Source organism: Castor canadensis, chromosome 5, assembly GCF_047511655.1.
Source record: "Castor canadensis chromosome 5, mCasCan1.hap1v2, whole genome shotgun sequence".
Classification (NCBI taxonomy): domain Eukaryota; kingdom Metazoa; phylum Chordata; class Mammalia; order Rodentia; family Castoridae; genus Castor; species Castor canadensis.
In genome coordinates, this window is record NC_133390.1 from 10,504,749 (window position 1) to 10,522,057 (window position 17,309).

At 38.5% G+C, this 17,309-nt stretch overlaps 1 protein-coding gene and 1 non-coding gene across 5 annotated transcripts in view; both read left to right on the forward strand.

Annotated features, from left to right (window-relative positions):
• Positions 1-220: 220 nt before the first annotated feature.
• LOC109702270 (trifunctional purine biosynthetic protein adenosine-3) overlaps positions 221-17,309 on the forward strand; it is a 29,168-nt gene continuing 12,079 nt past the window's right edge. Inside the window, exons 1-11 of one of the 4 annotated variants that reach the window (XM_074072760.1) lie at positions 221-303; positions 2,025-2,209; positions 5,280-5,375; positions 5,998-6,172; positions 7,320-7,431; positions 8,293-8,361; positions 9,052-9,177; positions 10,676-10,763; positions 10,977-11,062; positions 11,253-11,421; positions 15,306-15,537. In XM_074072760.1, coding sequence (XP_073928861.1) covers positions 2,065-2,209; positions 5,280-5,375; positions 5,998-6,172; positions 7,320-7,431; positions 8,293-8,361; positions 9,052-9,177; positions 10,676-10,763; positions 10,977-11,062; positions 11,253-11,421; positions 15,306-15,537 — 1,298 coding nt within the window. In that variant the 5' untranslated portion in view covers positions 221-303; positions 2,025-2,064. Of the gene's footprint in view, positions 481-2,024; positions 2,210-5,279; positions 5,376-5,997; positions 6,173-7,319; positions 7,432-8,292; positions 8,362-9,051; positions 9,178-10,675; positions 10,764-10,976; positions 11,063-11,252; positions 11,422-15,305; positions 15,538-17,309 lie in introns of all 4 variants that reach the window. The other 3 variants (XM_074072763.1, XM_074072762.1, XM_074072761.1) reach the window with 3 other exon arrangements.
• Positions 2,295-2,432, forward strand: LOC141423714 (small nucleolar RNA SNORA15). The gene has a single exon (XR_012448535.1). It is a non-coding gene; the product is annotated as a small nucleolar RNA SNORA15 (small nucleolar RNA).

Below are 17,309 nucleotides of genomic sequence, written 5' to 3' on the forward strand. Positions count from 1 at the left end.
GAATGGAGACGTTACGTGGCACCCCCCCCCCCAAACAGTGTCAGATTAGAAACGAGCCCGGGACTTGCAGGCTTTGCTCGGGAGCGGGCTGGGGCCGCACCCCGGGGCCGGGCGGGGGGTGTTCCACCGATCGCTCGCCGGGGGAGCGGGGGAGCGGGGGAGCGGGGGACCCAGGGCGGGGCGGACCAATGGGGAGGGGAGGCCGCCCAGGGCGGGGCGGGGCGAGCGGCCCGGTGCGCGCCGGGTCCCCCGGGTCGACTTCCGGCGAGCGGGCGAGTGCAAGCGGCGTGGCCGCGGGCGTCGGTGTGTAAGCCCCCTCCTCTTTTATACTTCCTGTTTTCTGCTTTGGCCCGGGGATTTAACGTCCGGAGTGACTGAGACCGTAGAAAGTGGGCTCGAGGTAGAAGATGTCTTCTCGGTCTTAAATACGGCGAATTGAAGCGGCCATGTGCTTTTCTCTGACTTGACCGAGGTTTACCTGTGAGCTAACACGACCTTCTGGCTATTTCCGAGATCCCGGACTGTCTCTGCCTTTATGTTGTTTGGTTTTTTTTAATTTCCTTAAAGACTAATCCGAAACTGATTCGCGTATTTTATCATTTTCTCCTTGTGCCTTTGCATTTGGGTCTGTTTTATTCCCGAAATCCTTTGCCTGCCTCTTGTCATTCTTTCCGCGAGTTACCCATTCACGTGACTGAAGCCCCAGAAGGTTAATTAAGTTTCAGGCCACCCAGCCAGGAAGGGGCAGGCACCGTGACCCTGCAGACCAGCCCCCGCTGGCCACTCCTGGTGTAGTAGAGTACTTCAGGCTGACTAGGACAGCCATTTCAGTAATTCTGTATAATAGAGGAAAACTTCCTACGCTGCGGCGCGTATTCAAGCTGCATATTTAAATTTTATCGATATCTAAAGATAGATTTGTTTCAGTTATCTCAGTACCCATGGCACGTAAAATGTACATATTCCATTGAACTGAAATAGCTTTTTCTTCTGAGACTAATTGGGCAGGTCCTTTTTTCCTTAACTCAAACCTTTAACAGTCATATCAGTTGTTAAGAGTAGCTGAAGCAAAATGGCTAATGTTGGAACCCAGGCTTTACCTGCACTTAGCTGTGTGACCTCCAGCAATTTATGCAACCTCACTGAATTTCCATCTGATATCCTTAAGGTGGCAATAATAGTGTCTGCCTCACAGACACTCCTCCAAAGTGAAGCTAGAGAACAGAGATTGTTCAGAGATTTTCTCAGATAAGGTGCTAAATATGTCTTATTATCTGTTGCTTATAAAACATAATACGATAGGTGGGTAAGTCATAAACAAAAGAGGTTTGCTTTGACTCACAGTTCTGGAAGTACGAGGTCACAGAGCTTCATTTGATTAGCTTCTTGCTGGCAAGGTCCTTATGTGGCACAGAGCACTGTATCTGTGTATGTACATCTGGTCTCTCTCCCTCTGATGAAACTACCAAGATCCAGTCATGGGGGTTCCACCCTCATGGCCTTAATCTAAGTCTAACCAACTGTGGAAGCCCCACATCTAAATACAGAGATTGTTTCCACCCTCTCAAAACTCAGAGTAGGGATTAAATTTCAACAAATGAAACCTTGAGGGATTCTCAAACATAACAAGAGCTAAAACCACCATTCGCTTCTTAACCTAGCTGTCTAGTCAGGTCTGCTTTAAATCACTTGGTGGAAATGTTGTGTGAGTAGAAATGATTACTTAAAAATCATATTGTGAGCTGAGCATCACTGGCTCACACCTGTGATCCTAGCTACCCAGAAGGCTGAGATCACGAGGATCAAGGTTTGAGAACAGCCCTCAAATAGTTCTCAAGACCCCATCTACAAAATAACCAGAGCAAAATGGAATGGAGTTGTGTCTCAAGGGCTAGAGCACCTGCTTTGCAACCACAAAGCCCTGAGTTCAAACCCCAGTCCCACCAAAAAAAAAAAAAATTTAGAAATTGTGACTTCTGAAGTATGTACATTCTAAAATATCAACTGTGATTCTCTTTCTGCAGGTTTTGTTTCCTTTTGAATTCTTGCTTTGTGGACAGAGTGATGGCAGCACGAGTACTTGTAATTGGCAGTGGAGGAAGGGAACACACACTGGCCTGGAAACTAGCACAGTCTCATCATGTCAAACAAGTGTTGGTTGCCCCAGGAAATGCTGGCACTGCCTGCTCTGAAAAGATCTCAAATAGTGGTAAATATGTTTCAAAGTGGGTGGTAATAGTTACTATTTGTTAATAAACTAGATTGCATTTGTCCTTTTAAATAATAGAAGTAAGGCATGGCAGAATACTATGTTCTTTAATCAGTAGTTTTCACAGCCAGACACCATGCAAAAGTAAAGTCTTCACCTTAAAATGACTATAATTGTGTGCTAAATTTTCCATCGTGTATCATTATTAGAAGTGAATACAAAAAATGAAATAACACTGGCAGCTCACCAGTAGCAGCTGTTTGCTGTTAGTTGCTTTTTGCTTTCAAATGCAGTTCTATGGGGTGGGGTCTGGCTCAGTGGTAGAGCCCTTCCCTAGCTAGCATGAGGCCCTGCCTGGGTTTGATCTGCAGCACTGCAAAACAAACAAATGTAATATGGTATTTACATTGTTGGGGTCATAGTGGATTTGTAAGAAATTAATGGCTTTCATAAATGTTTTTGGTTTATATATTTTTTTCCTTATAATTGATTTATGTAAAATAAAAAGTTTTATTTTTTGTAAAGTAATGTAGAAGTAGATTGCTATTGAGGTTTGAGTGTTTTCCTTAACTTTAAATTTTTAGTAGTGAAGTTTTGAGTTCAAACCACGGTACCACCAAAAAAAAAATACTTTAAATTTTTATGGGGCAGTTTTAATCTTGCTGTAAATTGTAAACATAAAGTAGCTGTTTTTCATAATGTAGCATTTCTTTACCTTAAATTATTTCAAACCTTATGAAATGTATTCATTGAAAAGGCAACAAGTAAGCTGGGCAAAGAGTATTTAGATAAAATCTAAATGTCCAGTAATAGAACAAATGTTTAGTTAAAGCAGTTTACTTACTGCAGACTTGAGAACTATTCTTGAAAAACATTTCATGGAGCTGGGCTCCGGTGGCTCACGCCTGTAATCCTAGCCACTCAGGAGGCAGAGACGAGGAGGATCGAGGTTCAAAGCCAGCCTGGGCAAATAGTTCCGTGAGAACTATCTTAAAACATACCCTTCACAACACAGGGATGGCAGAGCGGCTCAAGGTGTAGGCCCTGAGTTCAAGCCCTGATACCACAAAAAAAAAAGAAAGAAAGAAAAGGCAACAAGTGCCTAATATAAGTTAAAGGCTTTGATGTATGTTTTTGAAAGTTAAGCGGTGGTATTAAGAATCAGCCCTTACATTTCTGACTCCGTAATAGAGTTCAACCCTTATTTCTTCGAATAATAATAATGGAGAAACGATCAGTTTGTATACTTCACATTCTTCATACTACTTGAAATAAAACTCAAACTCTTTATCTTGCCTTACAAAGTCGTTTGTGCAGTCTGGCTTCCGCCTGTCTTTCCAGCCTGATCTTTTGTATCCTTTTTTCGCATTTTCACTGTATAGAATCCATGTTGTCCTCCCAGTTTCCCAAACTTAGCTAGCTCCACGCTTTGTGCTTGTTCCCACCTGTAGCAGGATTGGTTCCTTATCACTTTGAGCTCAACTACCTCCCCAAAGTGGTCTTCTTGAGGTTTCTAAGTGGAGCATGTATCCAACACATGTTATGTTGCCAGTCATGAACCATTGTCTGAATTGATTTCATTTTGCTATTGTTAATCTCCTGCCTTCATTTCCCCCCACCACCACTAAGATGTAAATCCTAGAAGGGAAAGGCACTTGTTTGTCTTGTGTCACGATGTATGCACCAGTACCCTATGGCATATATTACTTATGCAGAGAACATAGACTCAACAAGCCACAAACCAGGAGAAAGTAGTTACAGTAGATAAGACCAAAACTTAAAAAAAAAGGACAAATAAGAAAATATCTCTTTTCCTGGGTTGTTAGCTCTACATGTGAGATAGTCGATCTGTTCATTTAAAACTGGCACATTTTATCAACACACATTTGAGGTGTCATATAGAGAAGGCTTTCAAAGTCTCCCAAGATTGATTTCAAAGTCTCAGGACTGTCATGAGACTGCTACCATTTGCAGCAACTAACAGATAGGTATGTCTTGTTGCCCTCTGTTAGACTGGTGCAACTGATCCTGCTGGTACAGTTGATCCTGCTCAGCCAAGGTGTGTTTGGAGCTACTAACTCAAGGTTCATAGCACTCCATCCTTACCATACTTAGGCAGTTTCTATACATTGAGAAGCTGACCTTTTCTGGGTTTGGAGAAGAGAATTGGACCTTACATGACATCTTTCAATTATTAGCTTAAACAGCTCTTCCACTCTCAACTAGAAATAGCCTTCCAATTCAACTCATACCAAATTTGCTTCATTCCTATTTGCAAGTTTTTTGTTGCTGTTTCTGTATTGCCCTATATTCCCACTATGCATTGGAAGCATACTAAATGTAGGGCTCTTATTTGTATTGGCTTTGTTTTGTTTTGGCAGTACTGGAGTTTTTTAACTCAGAGCCTCATACTTGCTAACACTTGAGCCATGTCCCAACCCTTTTTGCTTCAGTTATTTTTTTAGGTAAGATCTCACATTTTTTTGGCCTGAACTGCGATTTCCTACTTGCACCTTCTACACAGCTGGGATGATAGGCATGTGCTACTAAAGCCAGCTCTTTTTTGAGATGGGGAGCTCAATACCTTTTTTACAGGACTGTCCTTGAATCATAATCCTCTTGATCACCTCCTACATAGCTGGGATTACAGGCATGAGCTACTGTGCCCTGCCTCTGTTAACATTTTAATAACGGCCTATAGCAGTATCTAGCACATAGTGAGTTCTTAGTAAATCTTGAATGAATGACATTAAAAGACCAGTTTCTGAGTATAGTCTGTGATATTTTGTTCTTTTCGTTGCTGTTGCTTAGCATACAACTAACACTGGTGACATGGGCAATCATGATTTAATAGCTTTTGGGGAAGTTCGCTGGTATTCTCATCATGTAAGTGACTACAGTGATAGACAGCTGAGTTTTGTTGCTTAGCACATTGCATTCAGTTGCAAATTTCTCGTGGTGAAACTATTAACTGTGCCAATAGAACCAAGAATTAACAGACTGAAGTATTGTACTTAGTTAATTGAAACACATTCTTATAAGTGTGGTGGCTTATGTTCTCTGTTCACAGCTGTCTCAGTCAGTGATCACACTGCCCTGGCTCAGTTCTGCAAAGACGAGAAAGTTGAATTTGTGGTTGTTGGACCAGAGGCACCTTTGGCTGCTGGTAAAGTTCCCTTCTGTTTTTTGTGAGGATGCGTGCAATACCAACTGGAGCTCAGTGATCATCTGGTCCAATCCACTTCATGGACAAAAGCCTATAATGTGCTAGAGAGCTTTCACTCTTGAAATTTATGAGTTCTAGATTGTCTTTCTCCAAAAACCTCAGTACTATGATGAGCTAGAATTCAAATTTGTAATTGTGAGCAACGTTTCTTTATTCTGCTCTATTCTGGTATCTAAATCAATATATACAAAATAACAACTAACTTTTGCCAGACTTCTTTTGTTTTGGTTTTGGGGGTTTTTTTTGGTTTTTATTGACATGAGGTCTTACTCTGTTGCCCAGAATGGTCTCCGGCTCCTAGACATAAACAGTCCTCCTGCCTCAGCCTTTCGAGTAACTTTAACTTCAAGCGTGTCACATTGCCCAGTTCTTTTGCTGGATTTGAACCACCTCTTAATAATATTTCATTAATTAACAATATACAACATGAAAAACTTATTTTTCCCCTCCAGCAGTTGTCTGCTTTATCTAAATGTAAATTTAATCTAATAGTAATTCACATTCAGACTAAAAAGTCCCCAGAGAGACCCTGAGTCCCCTAAGTGACTGTTTGCATCTATAGGAATCGTTGGGGACTTGACCTCTGCAGGTGTGCGATGCTTTGGCCCCACAGCAGAAGCAGCTCAGCTGGAGTCTAGCAAAAGATTTGCCAAAGAGTTTATGGACCGACACGGAATCCCAACTGCACAATGGAGAGCTTTCACCAAGCCTGAAGAAGCCTGCAGCTTTATTATGAGGTAGGTGGAAGGCTGCCTGTGAAATGGTATTTAAATATAATGTCACTTTTATGTTGAAAATACAATGCTTGGTTCTTAGACTATGAAGATTTTATAGTGAGACAATTATGGAAAAAATATTGTCAGGGCTGGAAGTATGGTTCAAGTGGTAGAAAGGCCTTGAGTTCAAACCCCAGTGCCACCAAACAAAGAAAACGAAATGAAAAAATATTTTCAGATATTAGGTAAGTTACCTTTTCCAACACCAAAATAAGGTGGAATTCTATGTATACGGTCTTGTAGCCTTACAAGAGGAAGAAATTTTCATTTTTATTACTGGATAGTTTCTAGGGGGAATGATACACTTGCTTCTGCAAGTCATGTGCTGTTTTCACAGCCAGATTTACACAGTAGCACTTCATAATATAAGAGTTACTGATTTTTATCACAAATAATTAACCAGAATGAAGAGTCATTTGGTCATGTGTCACCACTACATTCTAAATCTTATAATTAAACATCTTTTGTTCCATTTACACTTCGAGCTTTTTCATTTATATATGAAAAACATTGAGCAATTAATAAATGTTCATTGGCACATGCCTTTGCCCATTTCATTGTGGTACTCCTGCTACCTCGTATGTTTTCCTTCAACTGGGTCAAGTTCATTGTTTATCTATTCTTTATCCTACAGGGTTTCTTAGACACTGAATATTATTATTATCTAGTAGCCAGATGCCTTGGGTAAGTAACAGATTTGTTACTTACTTTGGGTAAGCCACCTTCCAAATCCTCAGTCCCACTCCATAGCTTCTGGTGTGTGCTTCCAGAAATGATCTGTGTGTCCCTGCTTACACTGATCTTACTACTTTGTATCTTAAATATCATTCTATATCTAGTCTATAAATATGCCTCTGCTTCTAAAAATTTTGCCTATGTGATCTCCCTGTAAGTGAAAAAAGCAAAATTGTTACATACTGTGTGATCAAAATTATAAAGCAATGCATAAGGAAAAAAATTCCTGGTTGGAAGTACATCAAAGTGGTATTAGAATAACAATTTTTCTTTCTGCTTTTCAGTTACTGCTATAGCATATCATTACAAAAACATTTTAAAATTTGAAGTTGCAAAGATTTGTTGAGTGATGAAGGCTGCTCTGTCTTCACAGTGCAGACTTCCCTGCTTTGGTTGTGAAAGCCAGTGGTCTTGCAGCTGGGAAAGGGGTGATCGTTGCAAAGAGCAAAGAGGAGGCTTGCAAAGCTGTTCAGGAGATCATGCAGGTAGAATAATTCTTCTGAAAGTTTTATTTTCTATTCACCCCCAATAAGTGCTTTTTTAAGTTTACAAATTGTTTCTTAAGCAAATCTATCTACCAAACACACAGGTGAGTTACTTTTTTATAATACTGTGTATTGTAAACCATCTCTATAAAATGGTTATTATGTATCCACACTGATGACTAAACCATAATTTATTCTTCTGAAGTAAGTTCTAACATCTTTTGTTTGTGCTACTAAAGGTAGAAAATACTCAGACCATAGGACATACAAATAAGTCCTCCAGCCATCCATGAGGTCCAGGGTACGTGTCCCATATGTCCCAGGTCGCAGAGAAGTGAAGCAGTGAATGAATGTAGTCTTTCTTTCATGATCCATCTTGGTTTTTATGATTTTACTCCTCAGAGAAACCTACCTTCACAGGCATGCATTCATATAATTATTGTACACAAACATACATGGTCATTATCAGGAGTAAAGATTGATTCGTGGGCTGACAGAGTGCCTCAAGTGGTGAGGCCCTGAGTTCAAACCTCAGTGCCACAAAAAAAAAAAAAAATTGGCAAATATGAAACCATCTTTTTTTCCCTTATTTGAAACTATAAAACCAAACCAAATCCTCATGAGAGTATCAGTAATGTGTCATTTCATCTGTACCAGTGTTTGTTGAAGGTCACTGCAATATTAAAAACAGGAAACATTCCTATTCTGAGTCTTTAAGAAAGGGAAAGAAAAATTACAATGCTCATATAGACTTTCATGATACAAATAATGTATAATTACAAAAATCAACTAGATAAATATTAAAATCTTACAGTTTACCAACTGTGTTTTGTTTTGTTTTGTTTTAAAAAACTACACTAGGAGAAAGCTTTTGGAGTAGCTGGAGAAACAGTCGTCATTGAAGAACTTCTTGAAGGAGAAGAGGTGTCTGTACGTATATTCCTTTTTGACTTTTACAGCACACTAGAAGTCGCTATAGATGAAAGCACCCAAAAGAGTCTTGATTTCCTCTGGGTGCTTCATCTGAAGACATAAAACCAGAAGTTTCAAAAACATTTACATACATTTAGTATCTGGGATTCAAATGAAAAAAGAATTTATCCTCTTTTAATCATTCCCAGTGTATTAGTGGGAGCATTTGGACTTACATCACACATTATTAAGGTCTGGATTAATTCAAACATTCTAGTTTTTCTTTCATATATAATTTATTATACAATAAGTAGCGAAGCCAGGCATTGGTAGCTCATACCTGTAATCCTAGCTACTCAGGAAGCTGAGACTGGGAGAATCTCAGTTAGAGGCCAGCCGAGACAGATGGTTCGCAAGACTTCCATCTCCAAAATAACCAGAGCAAAATGGACTGGCAGCATGACTCAAGTGGTAGAACACCTGCTTTGAAAGCTCAGAGCTCTGGGTTCAAACTCCAGTATCGCCAAAAAAAAGATGTCGATGTATGTAACTTGAGGTTTTTTATGGTTTTTCAATTAATTGTTCTTCAGAAAAAGATAACTTTTCTTCTAAGAAGAGTTAACGTACATGTAATATACCTTCTTATGTTTTTTTTTTTTTTTTTACTTTTTGGCATTTAACCGAAGAAGATTATTTTGTTTTCTTCAGTGTCTGTGTTTCACTGATGGGAAGACAGTGGCCCCAATGCCCCCAGCCCAGGACCATAAGCGATTACTGGAGGGAGATCAGGGGCCCAACACTGGTGGAATGGGAGCCTACTGCCCAGCACCTCAGGTACTTCCAGGAGCTCTGCTCAAGTTCAGTAATTCTTAGATGATGCTTTTCTGTTTTTTTCTGGTTTGTTTGCTTCTGTTACTAATTGGCAGCTTGACTTAAAATGAAAAATACCTCTTCCAGTCTCTGAAAATAAATTTTTTTCTAAAAGTCTTTGAAGAACTAAAATAGCCCATTTAATTTTTAATTAATCTGAAATATAGAAAGAATTAAATAAATTTCCAATCCCCTAGCTCCTCTCTATATCCAGTTACCATTTTCATTTCTGGATAGCCAGGGTCCGACACATGAAGTGTGAGAGTGTGTGTGTGTGTGTGTGTGTGTGTGTGTGTGTGTGAGAGAGAGAGAGAGAGAGAGAGAGAGAGAGAGAGAGAGAGAGAGAGAGAGAGGATGACAATGAGTGGAGAACCAGATCAGACCATAATTTGTTCTTATGGAAAGTTTTAATTAAAATATGCATTGTTAGAATATGTGTAGGTTAGCATTACAGAAACTCACCCAGTTCTTTTCGTTGGTGATAGTAATAATTGTTTGTACCAATACAGTACCTTTTATATGTTTTTCTTGATTTTAAGATTAAAGCCAAACCAAACTTTACCTTTCATTAGGCTTTATAAATCTGAAACTGCCCTTTGGTAATTTTGATTTGATTTATTTTTATTTACTTTTATTTTTTGGCGGTACTGGTTGAACCCAGGGCTTTGTGCTTCCTAAGCAGGTGCTGTACCACTTGAGCCACACCTCCATTGCTAAATGTTTTAATGTAAGAACTATGTCTAGGTCTAATTTTCACAATTAAATTTATAAACTCAGATTTATAAGTGCATCAGTTTCTAATAAGTATTCATTAAGTGTCCTGGAAGATATAGAAAAGATCATCAGAGGGGAGAGAGCACTGTTTGCTTTTAGTATGTTCAGGAAACTATTTTGGGTAATATACTTTAATGGTATATACTTTTGAAAATCCAGAGGTTTAGTAATGAGAGGTGATTTAATAATTTACCTTACTTGGGCTGGTGGAGTAGCTCAAGCAGTAGAGCATCTGCCTAGCAAGCATGAAATCCTGAATTCAAACCCCAGTACAGCCAAAAATAAATAAATAAAAATTGCCTTACTGGAGAAGTGGTGGTTGGCACTGAACTCTTGTTTAACAATAAACATCTAATGCAATTTATACTTGTGGTAATTTACCAGACTCAGAGTAATACTTAAACATTAAAATTTCTGTGTCTTTAGTGAGGCATTAAGGAATAGTTTTTAAAAAAAAAAATGAGCTTGTAGATCTGCAGGCAAAGAGAAAGTAAACATGCTGCTTACTCTGTGTCCTGGGTGTAAGATATAGTTTAGTTCTTTGAGTTCTTTCCTGATCTGTACAAGTAAACCTAAAGTATCTACTTGATGGGCATTGTGAAGATTTAAAAGCTGATGAGCTTGAAGTGCTCAGCCTGTCCTGGGTAGTGATACCAGCTACATTTAAGTATTTCTGTGTATTCCCCAGATTTCTAAGGACTTGTTACTAAAAATTAAAAACACTATTCTTCAGAGGACCGTAGATGGCATGCAGCAGGAGGGTACTCCATACACAGGTAAGCACGTGAGAATCATTTACAGAGTAACTTTCCTCTTCTGATAAAACTTGCCATTTTCTCTTCTTTTCTACCACGTTTTAATGGGCCATTATTATAATATTTATGATTTTTCCAAATCTGAGTATTAGAAACTTATATTCTAGATTATGTAGTCATAATACAAGGTCGTCATACAGATTTCTTTTCTCCTTTTTTTCTTTTTTAATAAAGGAATTCTCTATGCTGGCATAATGCTGACCAAGGATGGCCCAAAAGTTTTGGAGTTCAATTGCCGTTTTGGTGATCCAGAGTGCCAAGTGGGTAACAGTAATTAGAGATGAAAAATTATTACTTTGTAGATGTGCATTGTTTTGATCTCAGGATTTGTCAACCTTGAAATGATTACCTTTGAGAAACACATGCAAACTCTACTAATATTTGAATAAAAAAAATGTCTAAGAAAAACTGAAACTTACCTCACCTGCCATGTGGATTTTGTTTTCCCAGGTAATTCTCCCACTTCTTCAAAGTGATCTTTATGAAGTGATTCAGTCCACCTTAGATGGCCTGCTGGGTACATCTCTACCTATTTGGCTAGAAAACTACACTGCCATAACTATTGTCATGGCAAGTAAAGGTTATCCTGGAGCCTATACCAAGGGTGTAGAGATAACAGGTAAACAGCAGGGAACAAGAGGTCAGATTGCAATGTGACAAGTAACCAGTACTACAGTTGGCCTCCCTCTCATGCAAATGCCTGCTCCTGTTACGAAAATGAAGCCATCAAACCCTTTGGAGGTTTTCAAGCGTAACCACATTGCTTGTTGGATATATGTGTTCAAATATGCAAACTTATTGTATTTAAAGGGCTGGCAGAGTGGCTCAAGTGGTAGAATACCTGCCTAGCAAACCTGAGGCCCTAAGTTCAAGCCCCAGTACACGTAAATAAATAAATACATACATACATACATACATACATTTATCTTACTTAGGGTGGTAATAATGTGATAGAGGAACATTAGTATAAACCATATCAGTGGTTTATAGGTGCATACAGTTTTACGTGGTTTGAACTCTTAGTTTACATTGTAGCCCATATACATTTGGATGACAGATTGCAAACAGTTTGAAAAATATAGCTTTCTCTTCACTTTTTCTTTACAGAAAGTGAAGCATCTAGTTAAATGTTATTTAAAAATCAGTGTTTAAAAATGCCCAATAAGTTCCAGGGCCAAAAGCCCAAAGGCAGACCTCTGTGACCATAGTAGGCTATAGTTTAGCCTTTCCTAGTACTCCTACAGTATGCTTGATTCAAACACCCTATTTACACTTTTGCCCAGATGACAAGTCTGTTGCCCTTTGAATCCCACACATGACACCTAGACAGTTAAGTTCCTTTGAAGGTGGGCAAAGAAAGAGATAAGATTAAACCAAGATCACTTGTATTTGTGAAATTTCCCCTAAGTTGAGGCAAGAAGTGTATTGGTCATTTCCACTAAAGCAGTATTGGGGGCTGGCAGAGTGGTTCAAGTGGTAGAGCACCTGCCTAGCATGCATGAAGCCCTGAGTTCAAATCCCAGTATCGCCAAAAAAAAAAGAATTGGGTATTACCAATACCAGTTGGTATTAAGTGCCTGTGATTGAATGACTGTGTTGTCAGAACACTCAGGGAAGCTGTGTAAAAACAAGAAACTACAAATTACTGTGTGGGATGCTAAAAGAAGGAAAGGGGAAGGAAAAAGACAAACTAGAGATAGAAATACATTTTTTTTTCCAAAAACTAAGAGGGGGGTTTATCTTTGTATGAACTGTCTACCTTGGTCACTTTACAGTTTTGAGGATGTAGTCTAATAATGATTTTAAGTGTAAAAGTTTATCTGAGAGAAATAATTCAAAGAAAATGAAGCCAGGGATTTTGGGGCCAATCTCAAAATTTAACTTAAATCTATCTCAAAATGTTATAGTTGTTATATAGGGTGGAGATTATTTATGAACATGTTGTGCATTATACTGACCCTGTTGGGTCAGTGGTACTGGGGTTTGAACTCAGGGACTTGCACTTGCTAGGCAGGCACTCTACCACTTGAGCCATGCTGCAAGCCTATTGTTGGTTTTGTTTTGTGTTTTTTATTTTATAACATTTTTATTTAAAATGTACTATAATACAGATTCTTTTTTTTTTAAATGACCCAATTAATATGTTAAAATTCCAAGGTCTTGGCATGATTAAATTTTACTTTTATTTATTTATCTATTTATTTAATGTTTATTTTATTCATATGTGCATACAATGTTTGGATCATTTCTCCCCCTTCACCCACCCCCTCCCTATCCCCCCCTCCCTCCCTACCCCCTTGCTTACCCGGCAGAAACTATTTTGCCCTTATCTCTAATTTTGTTGAAGAGAGAGTATAAGCAATAATAGGAAGGAACAAGGGCTTTTGCTAGTTGAAATAAGGATAGCTATACAGGGAGTTGACTCACATTGATTTCCTGAGTGTGTGTGTTACCCTCTAGGTTAATTCTTCTTGGACTAACCTTTTCTCTACTTCCTGGCCCCCTTCTCCTATTGGCCTCAGTTGCTTTAAAGTACCTGCTTTAATTTCTCTGAGTTGAGGGCAACAAATGCTAGCTAATTTTTTAGGTGTCTTACCTATCCTTACCCCTCCCTTGTGTGCTCTTGCTTTTATCATGTGCTCAAAGTACAATCCTATTGTTGTGTTTGCCCTTGATCTAATGTCCACATATGAGGGAGAACATACGATTTTTGGTCTTTTGGGCCAGGCTAACCTCACTCAGAATGATGTTCTCCAATTCCATCCATTTACCAGCAAATGATAACATTTCGTTCTTCTTCATGGCTGCATAAAATTCCATTGTGTATAGATACCATATTTTCTTAATCCATTCGTCAGTGGTGGGGCATCTTGGCTGTTTCCATAACTTGGCTATTATGAATAGTGCTGCAATAAACATGGGTGTGCAGGTGCCTCTGGAGTAACCTGTGTCACAGTCTTTTGGGTATATCCCCAAGAGAGGTATTGCTGGATCATATGGTTAGCTTTTTAAGTAGCCTCCAAATTTTTTTCCAGAGTGGTTGTACTAGTTTACATTCCCACCAACAGTGTAAGAGGGTTCCTTTTTCCCCCGCATCCTTACCAACACCTGTTGTTGGTGTTGCTAATTATGGCTATTCTAACAGGGATGAGGTAGAATCTTAGTGTGGTTTTAATTTGCATTTCCTTTATTGCTAGAGATGGTGAGCATTTTTTCATGGGTTTTTTGGCCATTTGAATTTCTTCTTTTGAGAAAGTTCTGTTTAGTTCACTTGCCCATTTCTTTATTGGTTCATTAATTTTGGGAGAATTTAGTTTTTTAAGTTCCCTATAGATTCTGGTTATCAGACTTTTGTCTGATGTGTAGCTGGCAAATATTTTCTCCCACTCTGTGGGTGTTCTCTTCAGTTTAGAGACCATTTCTTTTGTTGAGCAGAAGCTTTTTAGTTTTTTGAGGTCCCATTTATCTATGCTGTCTCTTAGTTGCTGTGCTGCTGGGGTTCCATTGAGAAAGTTCTTGCCTATACCTATTAATTCCAGAGTATTTCCTACTCTTTCCTGTACTAACTTTAGAGTTTGTGGTCTGATATTAAGATCCTTTATCCATTTTGAGTTAATATTGGTATAGGGTGATATACATGGATCTAGTTTCAGTCCATTGTTGGTTATTTTAAAAGAAAAGAAAATAGGCTGGGAATGTGACTTCATTTTAGAGTGCTTGCTTAGCATGTACAGGGCTGGGTTCCATCCCCAGTACCACAAAAAAGAAAATAGAAAACAACCGTACTTAATGACTATGATAAAGGAAACAAATAATGCTTAGGAGTTAGATGTGATCAGATGCAAAATTTTAATTATTGGTGCTTAGGTTTCATGTCTCTTTGAATTTTTAACCTCTTATGAAGAGAAAATAGGTCTCAAACCACTCATGCATCTTGTTTTGTTCGGTTTCCTCATTGAGAGTCACTGTAGCACAAGGTTATTTTGTTTGTTTGTTTTGTGGTACTGGGGTTTGAACTCAGGGCCTACACCTTGAGCTACTCCACCAACCCTTTTTTGTAATGGGTTTGTTTGAGATAGGGTCCCGAGAACTATTTGGCAGGGCTGGCTTCAAACTGCAGTCCTCCTGATCTCTGCCTCCTGAGTAGCTAGGAATATAGGTGTGAGCCACTGGCACCCAGCAACACAAAGTTTTTATTGAGATTTACCATAATACAAGGTTTCGGGAATAAAGTTGTCATCCTAAAATAGAGCAGACTGTTTTTACAAGAAGAGGTTTATTTACTATTATGTAGTCTTACTCCCTGCCTGATAGGAATGTTTTAGGGGTGGTATATGTATGTATAATACTGGGGACTCAAACCTAGGGCCTCATGCATGTTAGGCAAGTGTTCTACCAGTTGAACCATGTCCCCAGCCCATGATAGGAATTTTTTTTTAATTTTTGTGGAAATTGTAAATCATTTCACAGTGTAAACATCTTGTCAAATTTGCTCCTTTACAGGGTTTCCTGAGGCTCAAGCTTTAGGACTAGAGGTGTTCCATGCAGGCACTGCCCTAAAAGATGGCAAAGTAGTGACCAGTGGGGGAAGAGTCCTTACAGTCACAGCCATCCGGGAAAATCTCACAGCAGCCCTTGAAGAAGCCAGGAGAGGACTGGCTGTTATCAAGTTTGAGGGAGCAGTCTATAGGAAGGACATCGGTTTTCACGCCATAGCCTTCCTCCAGCAGCCCAGGTAAAAACCTCTCTCCTGAAGTAGTTGTGGGCACGGTTTCAGAACTAGCCTAAGTGGTCCTGGAGGAAATTCTGTTAGCCCTATACTAAGTCATTGTATAGGCTGATCTGATCTTGTATTTTGTTTGAATCAAAACTGTTTTTAGTAATATTCAGGTTAAATGGGAAAAACTTCATGGTAGCTCCTTTAAAGTTTAGCAGGATCACAGTAAAAGGATTTTTTATCCCATGAATTATTATTACATAATTAAATATTATTTTTGTATTCAAACCATAATTCCTGATTTTGTCAAAGAACTCAAGATGACAGTATTGCTCTTTCTAACCTTATTTTGATTGCCCTGTCAGTTTTGGTAGTCTCATTTGTCACTGAATTTTCTTGATATATTACTGAAGTGTTTTTTGACCCATTATTGGCTCATTTGTTGACATGTACAGCTATGTCCTCGTAAAATCAATAAACTCTTGGCTGCAATTTGAGTGTTTTGGTTTCTTATATGTCACATTTACTGTTGTTCATTAAAATCTTTAATGGGTGATGAATATATTTTAGAATAAATAATTTTTAGCCATTTAAGTCAATTGTACTATTAGTGAGAGGTGAGAGGCAAATTTTTTTTAAAGTTCAAAAATTAGTTTTTTGTTTTGTTTTGTTTTTGCAATACTAGGGTTTGAACGCAGGGCCTTGTGCTTGCTAGGCAGGTGCTCTACCACTTGAGTGGAATTTTTATTTTATTCAATTTTGTTTTAGAATGAATAACATTAAAATGCTGTGCTAAAACTTTTTCATTTTAAAATGACTAGATTCCATGGAAATGACCTACTTCAAGGGACCAGAATCTTAATTCTAGTCTGAATTCTTTAAGTTGAAAAAACGAGGTGCCACAATGCCAGTTGGTGCCTGAGAGACTTTTTAAACTAGTAGATTTCATTTCCTTCTGAGAGTGAATCTGACTTTGAGTTCATTACTAGTGCTCTCAACTCTAGTTATATCTTGATTGCTTGTTTTTAATAAAACTTCATGTGTCATCTACCACTCCATCCCAGTAAGCCAAAGTTCTCATTTTTGCAAGGCAAAACTACTGAGTTTACAGTGTTACTCAGATATGATTTCTAAAAATATACTGAGTATCATTACCAGGTTTTGCATTTTTTTATGATGTTTAATATTGTTTCTACTGTCCTCAGCTATCGAAAAACTGAAGCAGTTATGTATTATTGCAGTAAAAACTCAGATTGATTTTTTAGGAAATTTTTATAGAATTCTTTACTTTTTGGTGATACTGAGGTTTGAATTCAGGGCCTCATGCTTGCTAGTCTGCCAGCCCTTACAGAGTTCTTATAACCCTAATTTTACTTGGTTTTGCATTCCTTTCCTACCCACACTAAAACCAAACTGAGAAAAGTTGTGACAAAATGTCAGTATACTTAAAAGAATAAGCTAGGCATGGTGGCAAGAACTGTAATCCCAGCACTGGAGCTGGAGGCAGGGGGATCACAAGTTCAAGGCAAGTCTGGATTATATTAGAAGACCGTGTCTCAAAAAAAAAAAGAAGAAGAAAGTAGAATGGTGACTTCCAGGTGCCAGAGAGCCAGGAGTGTGGGAGCTACTGCTTCGTGGAGAGATGGTTTCAGTTTTGTAAGATGAAGTTAATGGAACATGGATGGTGTGGTGGCTGCACAGCACTATCAGAATTTAATACCACTGAACTCTACAGTTAAAAATAGTTAAGATGGTAAATTTCATGTGTGTTTCATGCAAATAAAAAAAAC